The 20,126-nt window shown below is 40.4% G+C and overlaps 1 protein-coding gene across 1 annotated transcript in view; it reads left to right on the forward strand.

Moving 5' to 3' along the window:
- CDC42SE1 (CDC42 small effector 1) overlaps positions 1-20,126 on the forward strand; it is a 64,105-nt gene that overhangs the window by 33,663 nt on the left and 10,316 nt on the right. Inside the window, exon 2 of the mRNA XM_040411477.1 lies at positions 17,267-17,483. Within this exon, the coding sequence (XP_040267411.1) occupies positions 17,430-17,483 (54 nt within the window). The 5' untranslated portion in view covers positions 17,267-17,429. The remainder of the gene's footprint in view (positions 1-17,266; positions 17,484-20,126) is intronic.

The raw sequence follows: 20,126 nt of genomic DNA on the forward strand, positions 1-20,126 counted from the left end.
AGGAGGATCATCACTTGGGTCCTCATCATACTCGGCCATCATACGTTTTAACTCACTTTCCATTTCTGCCTCTGCGTCTGACTCCGACAAGACACTGAATCTATTGGCGGTCACTGTCCCATCTGGTCTACTGTCCACTTTCACCTTACTTGGCTTTCGGACAGTGGTCCACTCACCCTCAGGCTTACGGCTGGACTTATCTTTTTTCTTTCTTTTAGGCTGCTTATTCTCCCCAGTGGTGAACACTGGAGCAGAAGAAGAGACAGCCTCTGTGTCTACAGCCTGTGTGACCACCTCCATGTTCCCCTCAAAGATATCCGACTGGGGTTGGGTTTGTACTGGATCACTGTCTGGTAAGTCCTGTTAAGGCTCTGGCCCTGTTGGTACTGACCCCGATAACAACGTGTCCTCCTCTAGGTCATCTATCCCTTCCGGTAAGTCATCATCAGGAAAGTCATTGCTTATGTTGTGCCAGGCGATGGGACAGTCCCTGTGGGAATGACCAATCGTACCACACAAATTACACCTAATGACCTGGCAGTTGGCACTGACATGACCAATCTCACCGCACAGGTTGCACTTCACCATGGTGCACGCACTCGCTAAGTGACCGGTCTTCCCACACTTAAAGCACTTTCTAGGCTGACCCGCGTAGAAGCACACACCCTTCTCCCTGCCAATGAAAAAAGAATTGGGCAGATGTTGGGTTATATTGTGGTGCTGATGGAGCTTCACCAAGACCTTCCACCCCCCAGTCCAGATACCGTCTTCATCTCTGGTTTTAGTGAGTTCGGACATAAGGTCACAATGTCTCCTCAGCCAAACTACAATGTCCTGGTGGGGAACCGACTCATTCCAGAAGATGATGGTGACGTTAACAGTATCTGGCTTAGAGATGGGGATAAAACTGAACTTATTCCAGCCTTCTTCTTCCCTGAACCTGGTGAAGCTAGCCCAGAAGAGATCGAGATCAGACATAAGCTTAAAGCTGATGTCAAAACCCTGCCTGTCCGGGAGGTTTATGACAGCCAGGATGTTGGATGGCTGGAAGCCCATTTGCTTACATAGCAGCTCTCTGATGACATACCTCCTATCGGGCAGCTCTTCCTTGGTACCTCTATGCTTGAACCTGACCACGTTCCTCCTCTTAAAAGCCTGGCCGGTATAACTGGTGTTTGACCTAAATGATGGTGAGCCGCGGCTCCAGGCATTCCCAGAGGAGGTGTGACCAGGTCCACTATTTTGCTGTCCTTGTGAGCCTTGTGTAGGCTGCTGGCCTCCTGTACTAGGGGGTTCTGGTGCTGTCTGTGTAACTAACGGGGGAAACTCCTGTACATTAGATTGTACTGACCCCTCCACACCATCAGTGTCACCAACATTAACAGAGGGATCCACAGACTGGCCTGATTCCCCAGAGGATCCCAGATCCCAAACAGACTGTGGTGCACCCTCCCCTGACAGAGCAGTATCACATAGCGTATTATCACACACAGTATCATCAACATCATCAGACACTTGAATGTTCTTAGCAGTATCCTCAGACACCTGAATATGCTCAGCAGTACTGTCCTGTACATGGATGTCCTCAGCAGTACCGCCCTGCACAGCACAGTCCTGAGGACCTGGCTCAGTAATAGCAGTTTCATGTGCTGCTGCACTGTTACCTTCTGTTAGGAGTCCACAGTCCATGTGCTCAGTGCTGCCCCCAGACTCTTGTGGTGACTGCACTGTTACTACAGGGTTACCTTCAGGTAACAGGCCACATTCCTCCTGCAGAGTAGTGGATGCTGGGACTTGTAGTGCCATGCTAGGAACTGCTTCAGGTGCTTGCTGCTGCTGGACGCTTGCTTCCCCTTTGTACAGACTTCCTTCTTTAAAGGAAAAACTTGCTGGCTGCAGTAAGGGTTTTCCATGGGACTGCCGGGCGCCATCTTGGAAAAAATCTGATACAAAGCGCTGCTGGTTCTTATAAGTCTCTCCAACTGGTCCTAGTTGTTCCAGGACAGAGTCCATCTCCCTTACGGTGTCAGCGAGCTGTATGGCCAGGGAGCTCAGCTTGCGGTCGTGCAGCTCCTGGTGGTCAGGGTTTGCTGCCTTCAGCTTGTACATGCAGTCTATCTGCTTCTGAAGCTGCAGTTTCTCTCTTCTCAGAGTCTCCATTCTCTGCACCAGTGCTGGGATTTTGTCAGCGAGGCTCAGCTCAGGTGCGCGCTCTCCCCCTCCAGCAGACTGTCCATTGCTGGGTATTGCAGGCTGTGGACTCACAGGTGTAGTGGCCCCGCTTGTGTCCAGCCCAGGTCTCTGCACTGCTGGTGAAGACACTTGTGGCTTTGGACTTGTTGCGGTCACTGCGGTGGGGGCACAATCCCCAGGTTGGAGACCGGCTCCCAGGTTTTCTCCAGTGGCTGCACCTGGTAACCTTCCTGCTTTACCTTCTTTGGTTTCATCCACACTTTTTGCATCTTTCTTGCTGCTGCTCCCAGATCTCGTACGGTCAGAAGTTATCAGGACATTTTGCTGCAGATTTTGCTGTATGGTCTGTCTCTCCAGAGAAGTTCTTCTCTGTCTGCATGGGGAGGGTGAGGGCTGCACACCTTCCGGCCGCAATGGAGTCTTCACCTCCTGCACAATCTGCTGGCCTCTTCCCTCAGGGTATTCTGGACGCTGCACATTCACACTGGTCGATGGCTTCATCACACTCTTACTTACTGCGGCTGCTTTCTTTTCTGCTGTTACTTTCTTTACTTCTTGGCTTCTTCCTCCATAAAGACTGCTGACACCTTGACTTGGACCGCTGACGACATTACCGCTGACATTCATTTTCTTCACAAGAACTTTGGGATTTTCATCCACAGGTTGAGATGTCTGGGAATTGTTTCCCAGAGTAGGCCTTGGAGCAGGGGCCTTGCCTGGGGAGTATCCCCGCCCAGGGTGACCCCTCCCTGGGCTAGCTCCTGACATGAGGAGAACCACCTACACACGTCCTCTCAGCTAGGAGGCAGTATTATAGTAGTCATATTCTTGTACATAGGAGGCAGTATTATAGTAGTTATATCGCTGTACATAGGAGGCAGTATTATAGTAGTTATATTCTTGTACATAGGAGCAGTATTATAGTAGTTATATTCTTGTACATAGGAGCAGTATTATAGTAGTTATATTCTTGTACATAGGAGCAGTATTATAGTAGTTATATTCTTGTATATAGGAGCAGTATTATAGTAGTTATATTCTTGTACATAGGAGCAGTATTATAGTAGTTATATTCTTGTACATAGGAGCAGTATTATAGTAGTTATATTCTTGTACATAGGAGCAGTATTATAGTAATTATATTCTTGTACATAGGAGCAGTATTATAGTAGTTATATTCTTGTACATAGGAGCAGTATTATAGTAGTTATATTCTTGTACATAGGAGCAGTATTATAGTAGTTATATTCTTGTACATAGGAGCAGTATTATAGGAGTTATATTCTTGTACATAGGAGCAGTATTATAGTAGTTATATTCTTGTACATAGGAGCAGTATTATAGTAGTTATATTCTTGTACATAGGAACAGTATTATAGTAGTTATATTCTTGTACATAGTATTATAGTAGTTATATTCTTGTACATAGGAGCAGTATTATAGTAGTTATATTCTTGTACATAGGAGGCAGTATTATAGTAGTTATATTCTTGTACATAGGAGGCAGTATTATAGTAGTTATATTCTTGTACACAGGAGCAGTATTATAGTAGTTATATTCTTGTACATAGGAGCAGTATTATAATAGTTATATTCTTGTACATAGGAGCAGTATTATAGTAGTTATATTCTTGTACATAGGAGGCAGTATTATAGTAGTTATATTCTTGTACACAGGAGCAGTATTATAGTAGTTATATTCTTGTACATAGGAGCAGTATTATAATAGTTATATTCTTGTACATAGGAGCAGTATTATAGTAGTTATATTCTTGTACATAGGAGCAGTATTATAGTAGTTATATTCTGTACATAGGAACAGTATTATAGTAGTTATATTCTTGTACATAGGAGGCAGTATTATAGTAGTTATATTCTTGTACATAGGAGCAGTATTATAGTAGTTATATTCTTGTACATAGGAGCAGTATTATAGTAGTTATATTCTTGTACATAGGAGGCAGTATTATAGTAGTTATATTCTTGTACATAGGAGCAGTATTATAGTAGTTATATTCTTGTACATAGGAGGCAGTATTATAGTAGTTATATTCTTGTACATAGGAGCAGTATTATAGTAGTTATATTCTTGTACATAGGAGCAGTATTATAGTAGTTATATTCCTGTACATAGGAACAGTATTATAGTAGTTATATTCTTGTACATAGGAGGCAGTATTATAGTAGTTATATTCTTGTACATAGGAGCAGTATTATAGTAGTTATATTCTTGTACATAGGAGGCAGTATTATAGTAGTTATATTCTTGTACATAGGAGCAGTATTATAGTAGTTATATTCTTGTACATAGGAGGCAGTATTATAGTAGTTATATTCTTGTACATAGGAGCAGTATTATAGTAGTTATATTCTTGTACATAGGAGCAGTATTATAGTAGTTATATTCCTGTACATAGGAGCAGTATTATAGTAGTTATATTCCTGTACATAGGAGCAGTATTATAGTAGTTATATTCTTGTACATAGGAGCAGTATTATAGTAGTTATATTCTTGTACATAGGAGCAGTATTATAGTAGTTATATTCTTGTACATAGGAACAGTATTATAGTAGTTATATTCTTGTACATAGGAACAGTATTATAGTAGTTATATTCTTGTACATAGGAGGCAGTATTATAGTAGTTATATTCTTGTACATGGGGCAGTATTAGAATAGTTTTATAGATATAATTAGTATTTCTGAAGCTGTTTTACTGTCTGGAGTCACGGCTGAGTTCAAAAGTGGTGACTTGTTTCTCTTAACATTTCTGGTGCACATCTTATGACACGTCTCACATCCTCACACTTTGCCTTCATCTTAACATTCTGAAGTCAAAGTTTTGTGAGCTTGTTAAAGTCAGACTGGTAAATGACTGTTCCTCCACTGACATATACCTATTGAATATTTCAGTCACACATCAGTGCTCCAGATATTGGAAATCCATGCAGACTGTTAAATAATGTTATTGCGCCATATTTTTCTTGTTTATATTTTATATTTCTTCCCAGAATATTAATGTGACAGACAGTAGATCTATCTGCTGAATACGTAGGCACCTCCAATGCCTTATACTAGTCCTGTTATGGCCACTGATATCCATGATGACTGTATAACTAGAGCATCCTACAGGACTCCCCTAGTATCTAAAGATGGCTTTTGGTCAAAATGCAGAACTAACCTTTGTGCAAACTTAAATTTTTCTGTTCCTTCTCTCCATTATTTTCTCTTTGAATGGTAGTAGATCTTTTCTTAGGTGGCCACAATGGATAATTGACCATGCCTATAGACATCCTCGATCTTTGAACATGTTGGAGAACAGGTTTTAAAGATCTCTTCTCGTGATTGACAGAAAAAGCTGTGCTAACTCCTGAAATTGAGGTTCAATAAATCTTGCCTCTACATGGTGAGATGTTTCACCAGTGCCTCTGTGGTCCATGTTTCTTCTGTCTGTTTCTGATCCTTCTGCTTCCTTTGAAAGATCAGAAGAAGCTCCTGAGGTTTTCCAATTCTTTACTGGGCTACAACCTCATCTGATCATCAGAAGTGCTTGATGGCTTCCTATAGACAGGATGTTTTTTGGCCAGGCAAATGAAATTGATGGACATTTCTGAGAAACATTGTGCGAAAAATTCCAACTTTCAGAAATCTCTTACCATTGATGAAGATGTTCAAGCATTTTACATTGTTCCATGGCCACTTCACCGACCACCACCAATGTGTTCTTCAGACATATCTTCATGAGAAATGGAATTCTCCTGAAAACATTCCTGACCTGATGGCGACACTTCATGTAAAGTACACTGATTTTTCTGAAATACTTTGTTCTTTACATAGTTGAATGTGCTGACAACAAAATCACACAAAAATAAAAAAATGGAAATCAAATTTTTTAACCCATGGAGGTCTGGATTTGGAGTCACACTCAAAATTAAAGTGGAAAAACACACTACAGGCTGATCCAACTTTGATGTAATGTCCTTAAAACAAGTCAAAATGAGGCTCAGTAGTGTGTGTGGCCTCCACGTGCCTGTATGACCTCCCTACAACGCCTGTGCATGCTCCTGATGAGGTGGCGGACGGTCTCCTGAGGGATCTCCTCCCAGACCTGGACTAAAGCATCTGCCAACTCCTGGACAGTCTGTAGTGCAACGTGGCGTTGGTGGATAGAACGAGACATGATGTCCCAGATGTGCTCAATTGGATTCAGGTCTGGGGAACGGGCGGGCCAGTCCATAGCATCAATGCCTTCGTCTTGCAGGAACTGCTGACACACTCCAGCCACATGAGGTCTAGCATTGTCTTGCATTGTCTTGCATTAGGAGGAAGCCAGGGCCAACCGCACCAGCATATGGTCTCACAAGGGGTCTGAGGATCTCATCTCGGTACCTAATGGCAGTCGGGCTACCTCTGGCGAGCACATGGAGGGCTGTGCGGCCCTCCAAAGAAATGCCACCCCACACCATTACTGACCCAATGCCAAACCGGTCATGCTGGAGGATGTTGCAGGCAGCAGAACGTTCTCCACGGCGTCTCAAGACTCTGTCACGTCTGTCACATGTGCTCAGTGTGAACCTGCTTTCATCTGTGAAGAGCACAGGGCGCCAGTGGCGAATTTGCCAATCTTGGTGTTCTCTGGCAAATGCCAAACGTCCTGCACGGTGTTGGGCTGTAAGCACAACCCCCACCTGTGGACTTCGGGCCCTCATATCACCCTCATGGAGTCTGTTTCTGACCGTTTGAGCAGACACATGCACATTTGTGGCCTGCTGGAGGTCATTCTGCAGGGCTCTGGCAGTGCTCCTCCTGTTCCTCCTTGCACAAAGGCGGAGGTAGCGGTCCTGCTGCTGGGTTGTTGCCCTCCTACGGCCTCCTCCACGTCTCCTGATGTACTGGCCTGTCTCCTGGTAGCGCCTCCATGCTCTGGACACTACGCTGACAGACACAGCAAACCTTCTTGCCATAGCTCGCATTGATGTGCCATCCTGGATAAGCTGCACTACCTGAGCCACTTGTGTGGGTTGTAGACTCCGTCTCATGCTACCACTAGAGTGAAAGCACCGCCAGCATTCAAAAGTGACCAAAACATCAGCCAGGAAGCATAGGAACTGAGAAGTGGTCTGTGGTCACCACCTGCAGAACCACTCCTTTATTGGGGGTGTCTTGCTAATTGCCTATAATTTCCACCTGTTGTCTATCCCATTTGCACAACAGCATGTGAAATTGATTGTCACTCAGTGTTGCTTCCTAAGTGGACAGTTTGATTTCACAGAAGTGTGATTGACTTGGAGTTACATTGTGTTGTTTAAGTGTTCCCTTTATTTTTTTGAGCAGTGTATAAGGATATTATGGCAGGACGTGAAGATGGGCGTCTAAGCTAGCAATAGAGTCCACATATTTTTAGCACATTCTCCATTATGACTTAAGTATTCAGTTTTCCAGACAAGCTTTGTTTAGGAAGGGATGTCCTCTCTGGGTGAGGGCTCTCCAGAATGCTGCTCTGATTGGCTTTTTATCGGGAAATCTCGTCTTTAAGCACGACATCGAAATCCACGCTTTCTGGTCATCTACATTCCAGAAGTCCTCCACCCGACCCCCATATGAAATTATTCAAAATTATTCCTTTTTTCCCAAGGATTTTGCTAAATCACTTCCCTTTTCCAATCATCTGACTGTTTTCAGGTTCAGGGAAGCACAGATTCTGAAGCTGGAATTTCCTAATGTCTGAAAACACTTGCCAAAAGTTCTCAAAATAGGAAATTATGACTTTGTATATTGAGGGCTGTACCTGACTAGATTACAGTTTGAGTTTTATTAAGGACATGGCTAGAGCACACACCAGTTATCCATGGAGGCCGGCAGAAATAATTTTGGAGACCCCTCCCCGTGCCAGCACCTGCCACCACAGCCCATCATCCTAGGACAGAAATGCATGTCCCTTCATCACGATTCACATGACTGAAATGTTCTCATGGACATGTCCCACTACTACCTTCATAAAATGTTATAGTCCTCAGTAGTTAGCCTGTAGTTATTAATGTCCTTGACGTGGTGTGCAAACATATTAACTATGGTAGAGATTACTATGACCTGGAAGTTGACACCAATGTTCAGTGAAACTTGTTGACCTCTCTGAGCCTTACAACTCTGTACAATTGCTGCAATCGATATACAAAAGGGAGGATTTGTTATGTACCAAAATATGGGAGAGAAGCGGGACAGGACCACTTATCATAGTCTGTGTTTAAGAGTCTGTCCAAAGGTCTGGCACAAGAGAGGTCCTCAGGTTCCCCATCTTTGCCATGGTGGAACCTCAGCTCATTCTGATGCACTCTAACACATGTCTCATGCTAGGTGTTGTCCTATGATGGGAATAGTGATGTCATTAGTCTCAATGCTGAATTTTCCCATGATAATTATAGGGTAGTCACTAGTTCTAACCCAAGGCTGTCTTTGAATAAGCACAGTGATATCAGTAGCCTCAATCCAAGATTGTTGTATACGGAGCACAGTAATGTCACCAGTCTCAACTCAGGGCTGTCTTATACTGAGCACAGTGATGTCACCAGTCTCAGCCCAGGCCTGTCCTATGTTGAGCACAGTGATGTCACCAGTCTCAGCCCAGGCGTGTCCTATGTTGAGCACAGTGATGTCACTACTCTCAGCCCAGGCCTGTCCTATGTTGAGCACAGTGATGTCACTACTCTCAGCCCAGGGCTGTCCTATGTTGAGCACAGTGATGTCACTACTCTCAGCCCAGGCCTGTCCTATGTTGAGCACAGTGATGTCACTACTCTCAACCCTGGGCTGTCCTATGTTGAGCACAGTGATGTCACCATTCTCTACCCAGGCCTGTCCTATGTTGAGCACAGTGATGTCACCAGTCTCAGCCCAGGCCTGTCCTATGTTGAGCACAGTGATGTCACCAGTCTCAGCCCAGGCCTGTCCTATGTTGAGCACAGTGATGTCACTACTCTCAGCCCAGGGCTGTCCTATGTTGAGCACAGTGATGTCACCAGTCTCAGCCCAGGCCTGTCCTATGTTGAGCACAGTGATGTCACTACTCTCAGCCCAGGCCTGTCCTATGTTGAGCACAGTGATGTCACCAGTCTCAGCCCAGGCGTGTCCTATGTTGAGCACAGTGATGTCACTACTCTCAGCCCAGGGCTGTCCTATGTTGAGCACAGTGATGTCACTACTCTCAGCCCAGGGCTGAGGGCAGTTTGTCATTTAATGTTGAGATAAAAGCACGGCCTTGCCAGGTATCCTACTTCTCAATCGGCTCTGTATTGTAGACTTGTTACGCATCAGACTATGAAACCAACATGGGCTCCTTTGATGGTGGAACCTCAGCTCATTCTGATGCACTCTAACACATGTCTCATGCTAGGTGTTGTCCTATGATGGGAATAGTGATGTCATTAGTCTCAATGCTGAATTTTCCCATGATAATTATAGGGTAGTCACTAGTTCTAACCCAAGGCTGTCTTTGAATAAGCACAGTGATATCAGTAGCCTCAATCCAAGATTGTTGTATACGGAGCACAGTAATGTCACCAGTCTCAACTCAGGGCTGTCTTATACTGAGCACAGTGATGTCACCAGTCTCAGCCCAGGCCTGTCCTATGTTGAGCACAGTGATGTCACCAGTCTCAGCCCAGGCGTGTCCTATGTTGAGCACAGTGATGTCACTACTCTCAGCCCAGGCCTGTCCTATGTTGAGCACAGTGATGTCACTACTCTCAGCCCAGGGCTGTCCTATGTTGAGCACAGTGATGTCACTACTCTCAGCCCAGGGCTGTCCTATGTTGAGCACAGTGATGTCACCAGTCTCAGCCCAGGCCTGTCCTATGTTGAGCACAGTGATGTCACTACTCTCAGCCCAGGCCTGTCCTATGTTGAGCACAGTGATGTCACCAGTCTCAGCCCAGGCGTGTCCTATGTTGAGCACAGTGATGTCACTACTCTCAGCCCAGGGCTGTCCTATGTTGAGCACAGTGATGTCACTACTCTCAGCCCAGGGCTGAGGGCAGTTTGTCATTTAATGTTGAGATAAAAGCACGGCCTTGCCAGGTATCCTACTTCTCAATCGGCTCTGTATTGTAGACTTGTTACGCATCAGACTATGAAACCAACATGGGCTCCTTTGATGGTGGAAGTGAGGTCTTCTGATGGAGGCCTTGGGAAGATGAGCTTTCCTTGCTCAGCGGTCATTTTTGCAATGTGTTGCACTTGCTATCATCTGACTGCACATGGAGAGAAGCGTCACCATTTCCTGACTCCTTCCATGTGACTCTGAAGAGGTTCCCTTCGGCCTTGCAGTAAAACAAGTCTATTGTCACTTCTTGTTGAGCGGTTGGGGGAATGGTGGCTGCTGTTCAACAAACATGAATGCACAAAAGACACAATTGTGTGTATCAGGCAGTTCCCGCTCTTCCCCTGCTTCTGAGGAAGCAGGCAGGATGAGCTCCTAGCCGAAAATCAGGTCATGTTTGTGGTCACATCAACGCTTATTCATGGTCCTCTTATGAAAACCAATTACAGGATCAAGATCTGTTGGCAATCCACTCGGAAACACTCAAATTTGACTGAAGCTAGCCTCGCCCCGTATCCCATTCACCAGGGTCCAGAAGCTGAGATACTAGGAGCTGTTTGACGGCGTCATCACCTAGCAGAGCACATTTAGTTGGTCTATACATATCTGTGAATTGGAGGAAACTAGGTAGTCACCGGGGATTGTCTTTCCAGAAGTATCAAATTGTTTTTTTGTTTTTTTTTACCCTTCAGAGGCAAAATACAGTATACCATATACTATACTGCTTTCTGCAGGGGTCGTCACTCAGCTTTCCCACACTCCTGACTAGGTAACATGAATGACTATAAGGCTAGGTTAACGAATACAAAAAACGTATACGTTAAATGGATGCCTCAAACTGATGCCGTACAGTGGCTTTTTTACTGGACTGTGCAGGATACAAGAATGTGGTGCGCTGTGTCTTCGTATCCTTTTTTCTTCTATGTCACACGGAGGCATAAAACGTGATGTGAACCCACCGTAATAACTAATTGTCCACCTGTATACTGCAACATGTGAGAAAGCAGAGTGCTGAGTGCGGCTTGTTATCACTGAACCTGCAGACATGGGCTGTGCGGATACAAAGGTTAAACTCAATAAACAACAACTCAGTCTCTGTAACATATCTCTTCTACTATGATGAACTACTATAATACTGCTCCTATATACAGGAATATAACTACTATAATACTGCTCCTATGTACAAGAATATACCTACTATAACACTGCCTCCTATGTACAAGAATATAACTACTATAATACTGCTCCTATGTACAAGAATATAACTACTATAATACTGCTCCTATATACAGGAATATAACTACTATAATACTGCTCCTATATACAGGAATATAACTACTATAATACTGCTCCTATGTACAAGAATATAACTACTATAATACTGCTCCTATGTACAGGGATATAACTACTATAATACTGCTCCTATGTACAAGAATATAACTACTATAATACTGCTCCTATGTACAGGAATATAACTACTATAATACTGCTCCTATGTACAAGAATATAACTACTATAATACTGCCTCCTATGTACAAGAATATAACTACTATAATACTGCTCCTATGTACAAGAATATAACTACTATAATACTGCTCCTATGTACAAGAATATAACTACTATAATACTGCTCTCAGTATGTACAAGAATATAACTACTATAATACTGCTCCTATGTACAAGAATATAACTACTATAATACTGCCTCCTATGTACAAGAATATAACTACTATAATACTGCTCCTATGTACAAGAATATAACTACTATAATACTGCCTCCTATGTACAAGAATATAACTACTATAATACTGCTCCTATGTACAAGAATATAACTACTATAATACTGCTCCTATGTACAAGAATATAACTACTATAATACTGCCTCCTATGTACAAGAATATAACTACTATAATACTGCTCCTATGTACAAGAATATAACTACTATAATACTGCCTCCTATGTACAAGAATATAACTACTATAATACTGCTCCTATGTACAAGAATATAACTACTATAATACTGCTCCTATGTACAAGAATATAACTACTATAATACTGCTCCTATGTACAAGAATATAACTACTATAATACTGCTCCTATGTACAAGAATATAACTACTATAATACTGCTCCTATGTACAAGAATATAACTACTATAATACTGCTCCTATGTACAAGAATATAACTACTATAATACTGCCTCCTATGTACAAGAATATAACTACTATAATACTGCCTCCTATGTACAAGAATATAACTACTATAATACTGCTCCTATGTACAAGAATATAACTACTATAATACTGCCTCCTATGTACAAGAATATAACTACTATAATACTGCTCCTTTGTACAAGAATATAACTACTATAATACTGCTCCTATGTACAAGAATATAACTACTATAATACTGCTCCTATGTACAAGAATATAACTACTATAATACTGCTCCTATGTACAAGAATATAACTACTATAATACTGCTCCTATGTACAAGAATATAACTACTATAATACTGCTCCTATGTACAAGAATATAACTACTATAATACTGCCTCCTATGTACAAGAATATAACTACTATAATACTGCCTCCTATGTACAAGAATATAACTACTATAATACTGCCTCCTATGTACAGGAATATAACTACTATAATACTGCTCCTATGTACAGGAATATAACTACTATAATACTGCTCCTATGTACAAGAATATAACTACTATAATACTGCCTCCTATGTACAAGAATATAACTACTATAATACTGCCTCCTATGTACAAGAATATAACTACTATAATACTGCCCCTATGTACAAGTATATAACTACTATAATACTGCTCCTATGTACAAGAGTATAACTACTATAATACTGCTCCTATGTACAAGAATATAACTACTATAATACTGCCTCCTATGTACAAGAATATAACTACTATAATACTGCTCCTATGTATAAGAATATAACTACTATAATACTGCTCCTATGTACAGGAATATAACTACTATAATACTGCTCCTATGTACAAGAATATAACTACTATAATACTGCTCCTATGAACAAGAATATAACTACTATAATACTGCCTCCTATGTACAAGAATATAACTACTATAATACTGCTCCTATGTACAAGAATATAACTACTATAATACTGCTCTATGTACAAGAATATAACTACTATAATACTGCCTCCTATGTACAAGAATATAACTACTATAATACTGCTCCTATGTACAAGAATATAACTACTATAATACTGCTCCTATATACAAGAATATAACTACTATAATACTGCTCCTATGTACAAGAATATAACTACTATAATACTGCTCCTATGTACAAGAATATAACTACTACTATAATACTGCTCCTATGTACAAGAATATAACTACTATAATACTGCCTCCTATGTACAGGAATATAACTACTATAATACTGCCTCCTATGTACAATAATATAACTACTATAATACTGTCTCCTATGTACAAGAATATAACTACTATAATACTGTCTCCTATGTACAAGAATATAACTACTATAATACTGCTCCTATGTACAAGAATATAACTACTATAATACTGCCTCCTATGTACAAGAATATAACTACTATAATACTGCTCCTATGTACAAGAATATAACTACTATAATACTGCCTCCTATGTACAAGAATATAACTACTATAATACTGCTCCTATGTACAAGAATATAACTACTATAATACTGCTCCTGTGTACAAGAGTATAACTACTATAATACTGCTCCTATGTACAAGAATATAACTACTATAATACTGCCTCCTATGTACAAGAATATAACTACTATAATACTGCTCCTATGTACAAGGATATAACTACTATAATACTGCTCCTATGTACAAGAATATAACTACTATAATACTGCTCCTATGTACAAGAATATAACTACTATAATACTGCCTCCTATGTACAGGAATATAACTACTATAATACTGCTCCTATGTACAAGAATATAACTACTATAATACTGCTCCTATGTACAAGAATATAACTACTATAATACTGCCTCCTATGTACAGGATATAACTACTATAATACTGCTCCTATGTACAAGAATATAACTACTATAATACTGCCTCCTATGTACAAGAATATAACTACTATAATACTGCCTCCTATGTACAAGAATATAACTACTATAATACTGCTCCTATGTACAAGAATATAACTACTATAATACTGCTCCTATGTACAAGAATATAACTACTATAATACTGCTCCTATGTACAAGAATATAACTACTATAATACTGCTCCTATGTACAAGAATATAACTACTATAATACTGCTCCTATGTACAAGAATATAACTACTATAATACTGCTCCTATGTACAAGAATATAACTACTATAATACTGCTCCTATGTACAAGAATATAACTACTATAATACTGCTCCTATGTACAAGAATATAACTACTGTACTATAATACTGCCTCCTATGTACAAGAATATAACTACTATAATACTGCCTCCTATGTACAAGAATATAACTACTATAATACTGCCTCCTATGTACAAGAATATAACTACTATAATACTGTCTCCTATGTACAAGAATATAACTACTATAATACTGCTCCTATGTACAAGAATATAACTACTATAATACTGCTCCTATGTACAAGAATATAACTACTATAATACTGCCTCCTATGTACAAGAATATAACTACTATAATACTGCTCCTATGTACAAGAATATAACTACTATAATACTGCCTCCTATGTACAAGAATATAACTACTATAATACTGCTCCTATGTACAAGAATATAACTACTATAATACTGCTCCTATGTACAAGAATATAACTACTATAATACTGCTCCTATGTACAAGAATATAACTACTATAATACTGCCTCCTATGTACAGGATATAACTACTATAATACTGCTCCTATGTACAAGAATATAACTACTATAATACTGCTCCTATGTACAAGAATATAACTACTATAATACTGCTCCTATGTACAAGAATATAACTACTATAATACTGCTCCTATGTACAAGAATATAACTACTATAATACTGCCTCCTATGTACAAGAATATAACTACTATAATACTGCTCCTATGTACAAGAATATAACTACTATAATACTGCTCCTATGTACAAGAATATAACTACTATAATACTGCTCCTATGTACAAGAATATAACTACTATAATACTGCTCCTATGTACAAGAATATAACTACTATAATACTGCTCCTATGTACAAGAATATAACTACTATAATACTGCCTCCTATGTACAAGAATATAACTACTATAATACTGCTCCTATGTACAAGAATATAACTACTATAATACTGCCTCCTATGTACAAGAATATAACTACTATAATACTGCTCCTATGTACAAGAATATAACTACTATAATACTGCCTCCTATGTACAAGAATATAACTACTATAATACTGCTCCTATGTACAAGAATATAACTACTATAATACTGCTCCTATGTACAAGAATATAACTACTATAATACTGCTCCTATGTACAAGAATATAACTACTATAATACTGCTCCTATGTACAAGAATATAACTACTATAATACTGCTCCTATGTACAAGAATATAACTACTATAATACTGCTCCTATGTACAAGAATATAACTACTATAATACTGCTCCTATGTACAAGAATATAACTACTATAATACTGCTCCTATGTACAGGAATATAACTACTATAATACTGCTCCTATGTACAAGAATATAACTACTATAATACTGCTCCTATGTACAAGAATATAACTACTATAATACTGCTCCTATGTACAAGAATATAACTACTATAATACTGCTCCTATGTACAAGAATATAACTACTATAATACTGCTCCTATGTACAAGAATATAACTACTATAATACTGCCTCCTATGTACAAGAATATAACTACTATAATACTGCTCCTATGTACAAGAATATAACTACTATAATACTGCTCCTATGTACAAGAATATAACTACTATAATACTGCTCCTATGTACAAGAATATAACTACTATAATACTGCTCCTATGTACAAGAATATAACTACTATAATACTGCTCCTATGTACAAGAATATAACTACTATAATACTGCTCCTATGTACAAGAATATAACTACTATAATACTGCTCCTATGTACAAGAATATAACTACTATAATACTGCCTCCTATGTACAAGAATATAACTACTATAATACTGCTCCTATGTACAAGAATATAACTACTATAATACTGCTCCTATGTACAAGAATATAACTACTATAATACTGCTCCTATGTACAAGGGTATAACTACTATAATACTGCTCCTATGTATAGAAGAATATAACTATAATACCGCCTCCTGTAGAATAGGAGCAGCTGTATTGTACCCATCCTATCAGTCTCCAGTCAGTCACTCGCATTCTGTTCCCGCCCTGACCTGCAGTAGACAGTCCTGATCTGCCACATGTTGCGGTTTTGTTTGTGACCACAGAAGGGACCTTGTAATTCTTCTGTAAAAACAGCACTTGATGTGGATGAGGAGAAGGCCTCGTGCCGCTCGGTTTCCTGTGCTCAGTCTTGTATAATAGGCTGTAACTTCCTGTTCTCATGCCACCTGCGGTATTTGACGATATGAAGCACGTAGGGTGAGGCCCGACCCCCCGTAGATGACAGGTTGAGACTCGAGTGTTTCTTGGTATGACAGTAGCATCAAGGGGGATCCTGAGGCCTGGAATTCATGAAAAATTACCTTTTTGTGACTAGTTAATTAGGATTTGCTTATTTTTTTTACTGTTTTTTGCTGTTTTTAGTGGGTTTTTTAATTTGTGTTTCCACAGTAACTCTAGAGGGTTACAGATTATTTTTTATATATATATTTTATATATTGACATATATGATGGGTATTTTATATATTATCTATATTTTACATATTTATATATATATTTTATAACTTTTTTTTTATTGCAGGAAAATAAATAGATTTATCCTCCCTTAGCGGTAAGGCTATCGGCTGGGATTGGCTGTCTGATGGAGTGATCCGACCCGTTTCCTTCGAGGATTTCTTCTGATCCGACTCGGGATCTTCTGGCGTCGGCCACACAGAATTAGAACCAAACTGGAAGTCTCAAAAATGAGCGACTTTTGGCATAAACTAGGCTGCTGTGTGGTAGAAAAGCCACAACCGGTAAGTCGGTGATTATATGGCGGTTTTATACTATGTCTGCTCCTCCTCTACCCTTGCTTTACCTGTTCACCCATTCGCCATTTGATCCCATGTTTATGACAGGGAGACAACCACTTTCTCACAGTTGTCACAGCCCCGCCCCTTTTATGGAAATTAAAGGGGTTGTCCAGGATGTTAACACTGATGGCCCGTCCTCTGAGAGGCCTTCATATCATGGAATGAGTGGTCAGCAGGAGGCTGCAGAACACTGGCAGAGGCTGGAGACACCGCCAAATATCTAAACCTCACAGAAATATTTGTTTCTTAATAATTACTGATAATTTTACTCTTTAAAAAGCCCTAAAACCCTGACCCCCGACCTACCGCCCCCCCACCCCCTGGTGTTTATCTACAGGGGTGGTCCAGGGCAGCGGGAGCAGTGAAATGACAGCATTAACACTGCCGAGGCTACTGCCTCCATCAGTATACAGACACCGGAGACAAGAATATCCTGCTGGGTTTGTTTACAGACAGAGCACATATAATACTGCCATAATGAACATATATAATACTGCCTTACTGAGTACATATAATACTGCCATACTGAGCATATATAATACTGCCATAATGTACATATATAATACTGCCATACTGAGTACATATAATACTGCCATACTGAGCATATATAATACTGCCATACACAGCTCATATAATACTGCCATAATGAACATATATTATACTGCCATACACAGCTCATATAATACTGCCATACTGAGCATATATAATACTGCCATACACAGCTCATATAATACTGCCATACTGAGCATATATAATACTGCCATACTGAGTATATATAATACTGCCATACTGAGCATATATAATACTGCCATACTGAGTATATATAATACTGCCATACTGAGCTCATATAATACTGCCATAATGAACATATATAATACTGCCATACTGAGCTCATATAATACTGCCATACTGAGCATATATAATACTGCCATACTGAGCATTTATAATACTGCCATACACAGCTCATATAATACTGCCATACTAAGCTCATATAATACTGCCATAATGAACATATATAATACTGCCATACCGAGCTCATATGATACTGCAACAGTGGGCTCATATAATGCTTCCATACTGAGCATATATAATAATACTGCCATACAGAGCTCATATGATAGTGCCATACTGAGCTCATATAATACTGCCATACCGAGCTCATATGATACTGCCATACTGAGCTCATATGACACCGCCTTACAGATGTCATATAATATCTTCATCTCTAGAGCTTATATAATGCTACCATCTAATAGTCATAAAATACCACTATACAGTGCTCATATATTAGCACCAAACAGTACTCATATAATATATTCATCTAGAGCTTATATAACGTTACCAGAGCTCATATAATACCACCATATATAGCTCAAAGAATACTGCCACACAGGGCTCATATAATACCGCCATACTGAGCTCATATGATACTGCCATACTGAGCTCAGATAATACCACCTCACTGGGCTTATATAATACCACCATACACTGCTCATATAATTCCGCCATACTGAGCTCATATTATACTGCCACACTGAGCTCATATTATTTGAGCACTGTATGGCAGTTTTATACCACCACACAGGGCTCATATAATACCGCCACTCGGTGCTCATGTAATACCACCATAGACAACTGAAGAGAAACAGTTAAACATGGAGCCACAATAGCGTTGTTCCTGTGAAGTGTGACAGTAAGGGGACGGAGCAGCTTGTAGAGTGGCGCCCCCTCCCTGCACGGGTTAATAATTGACGCGCTGTTTGGCTGATTTTTAAGGAATTTCTTACATTCCCCCAGACCTCCCGGTGTCCTCCGCCACTCACTGCCGGGGGCCGCACTGAATGTTATGTTTCATTAGAAATTAACAGCCGTTAATAAATTTGGCAAAACCGTAACAGCAAAGGACTTTTTAAAGGGCCAGTTTTTTAAAACTTTTTAAAGGGGTTGTCTAGTTTAGGAAACATAATTTCATTTACCTACTTGGGGTATTCTGAGTTAACGGGTGGGGGGGGGTTGGTCCTCTGGTCAGAGTCGTCACCTCTTCACTACGAGATACATCTCTCTCTGGAGGACCTGTCCATTGTAATACCTGATCTCCCCTGTGGAGGCGCTGCAGGGAAAGTGAGCAGTTACTTAGAGGCTGCTCCACGGATAGAGGGGGACACCATATGATCAGCTTGATGTCCACAGACCTTTCTAACAAGTAGGGATTGTCTGAAGTGGAGACTTTAAGGCAGAGTCCAGAGGAGAGGGGTTCAGGGATGCACAGGGGCGGAGCTGTGACAATCTACAGGGAGCAGGACAGCTGTGTGTAATACAGAGGTGTCCATGACCTTCACCAGGTTCTTGAGAAAGCCGTGTTTTCAGTGTGTAAGTGTCTACAGGAAACTGCCGAGGTGGTGAAAACAGGAAGGCCCGGCCCTGCACCGACACAGCCCCACAGCACGCAGAGGATTTCAGTAAATTATCAAGGCAGCGAGGAAACATTCCCCTATACTATCAGCCAGGAACATGTGTGTACTCCTGAGTACAGCTGCCACCCATGTGTCCTCACTGATCTGCCACTGACCTTAAGGGGAGGGCCTG

This window comes from Bufo bufo, chromosome 11 (assembly GCF_905171765.1).
Source record: "Bufo bufo chromosome 11, aBufBuf1.1, whole genome shotgun sequence".
NCBI lineage: Eukaryota > Metazoa > Chordata > Amphibia > Anura > Bufonidae > Bufo > Bufo bufo.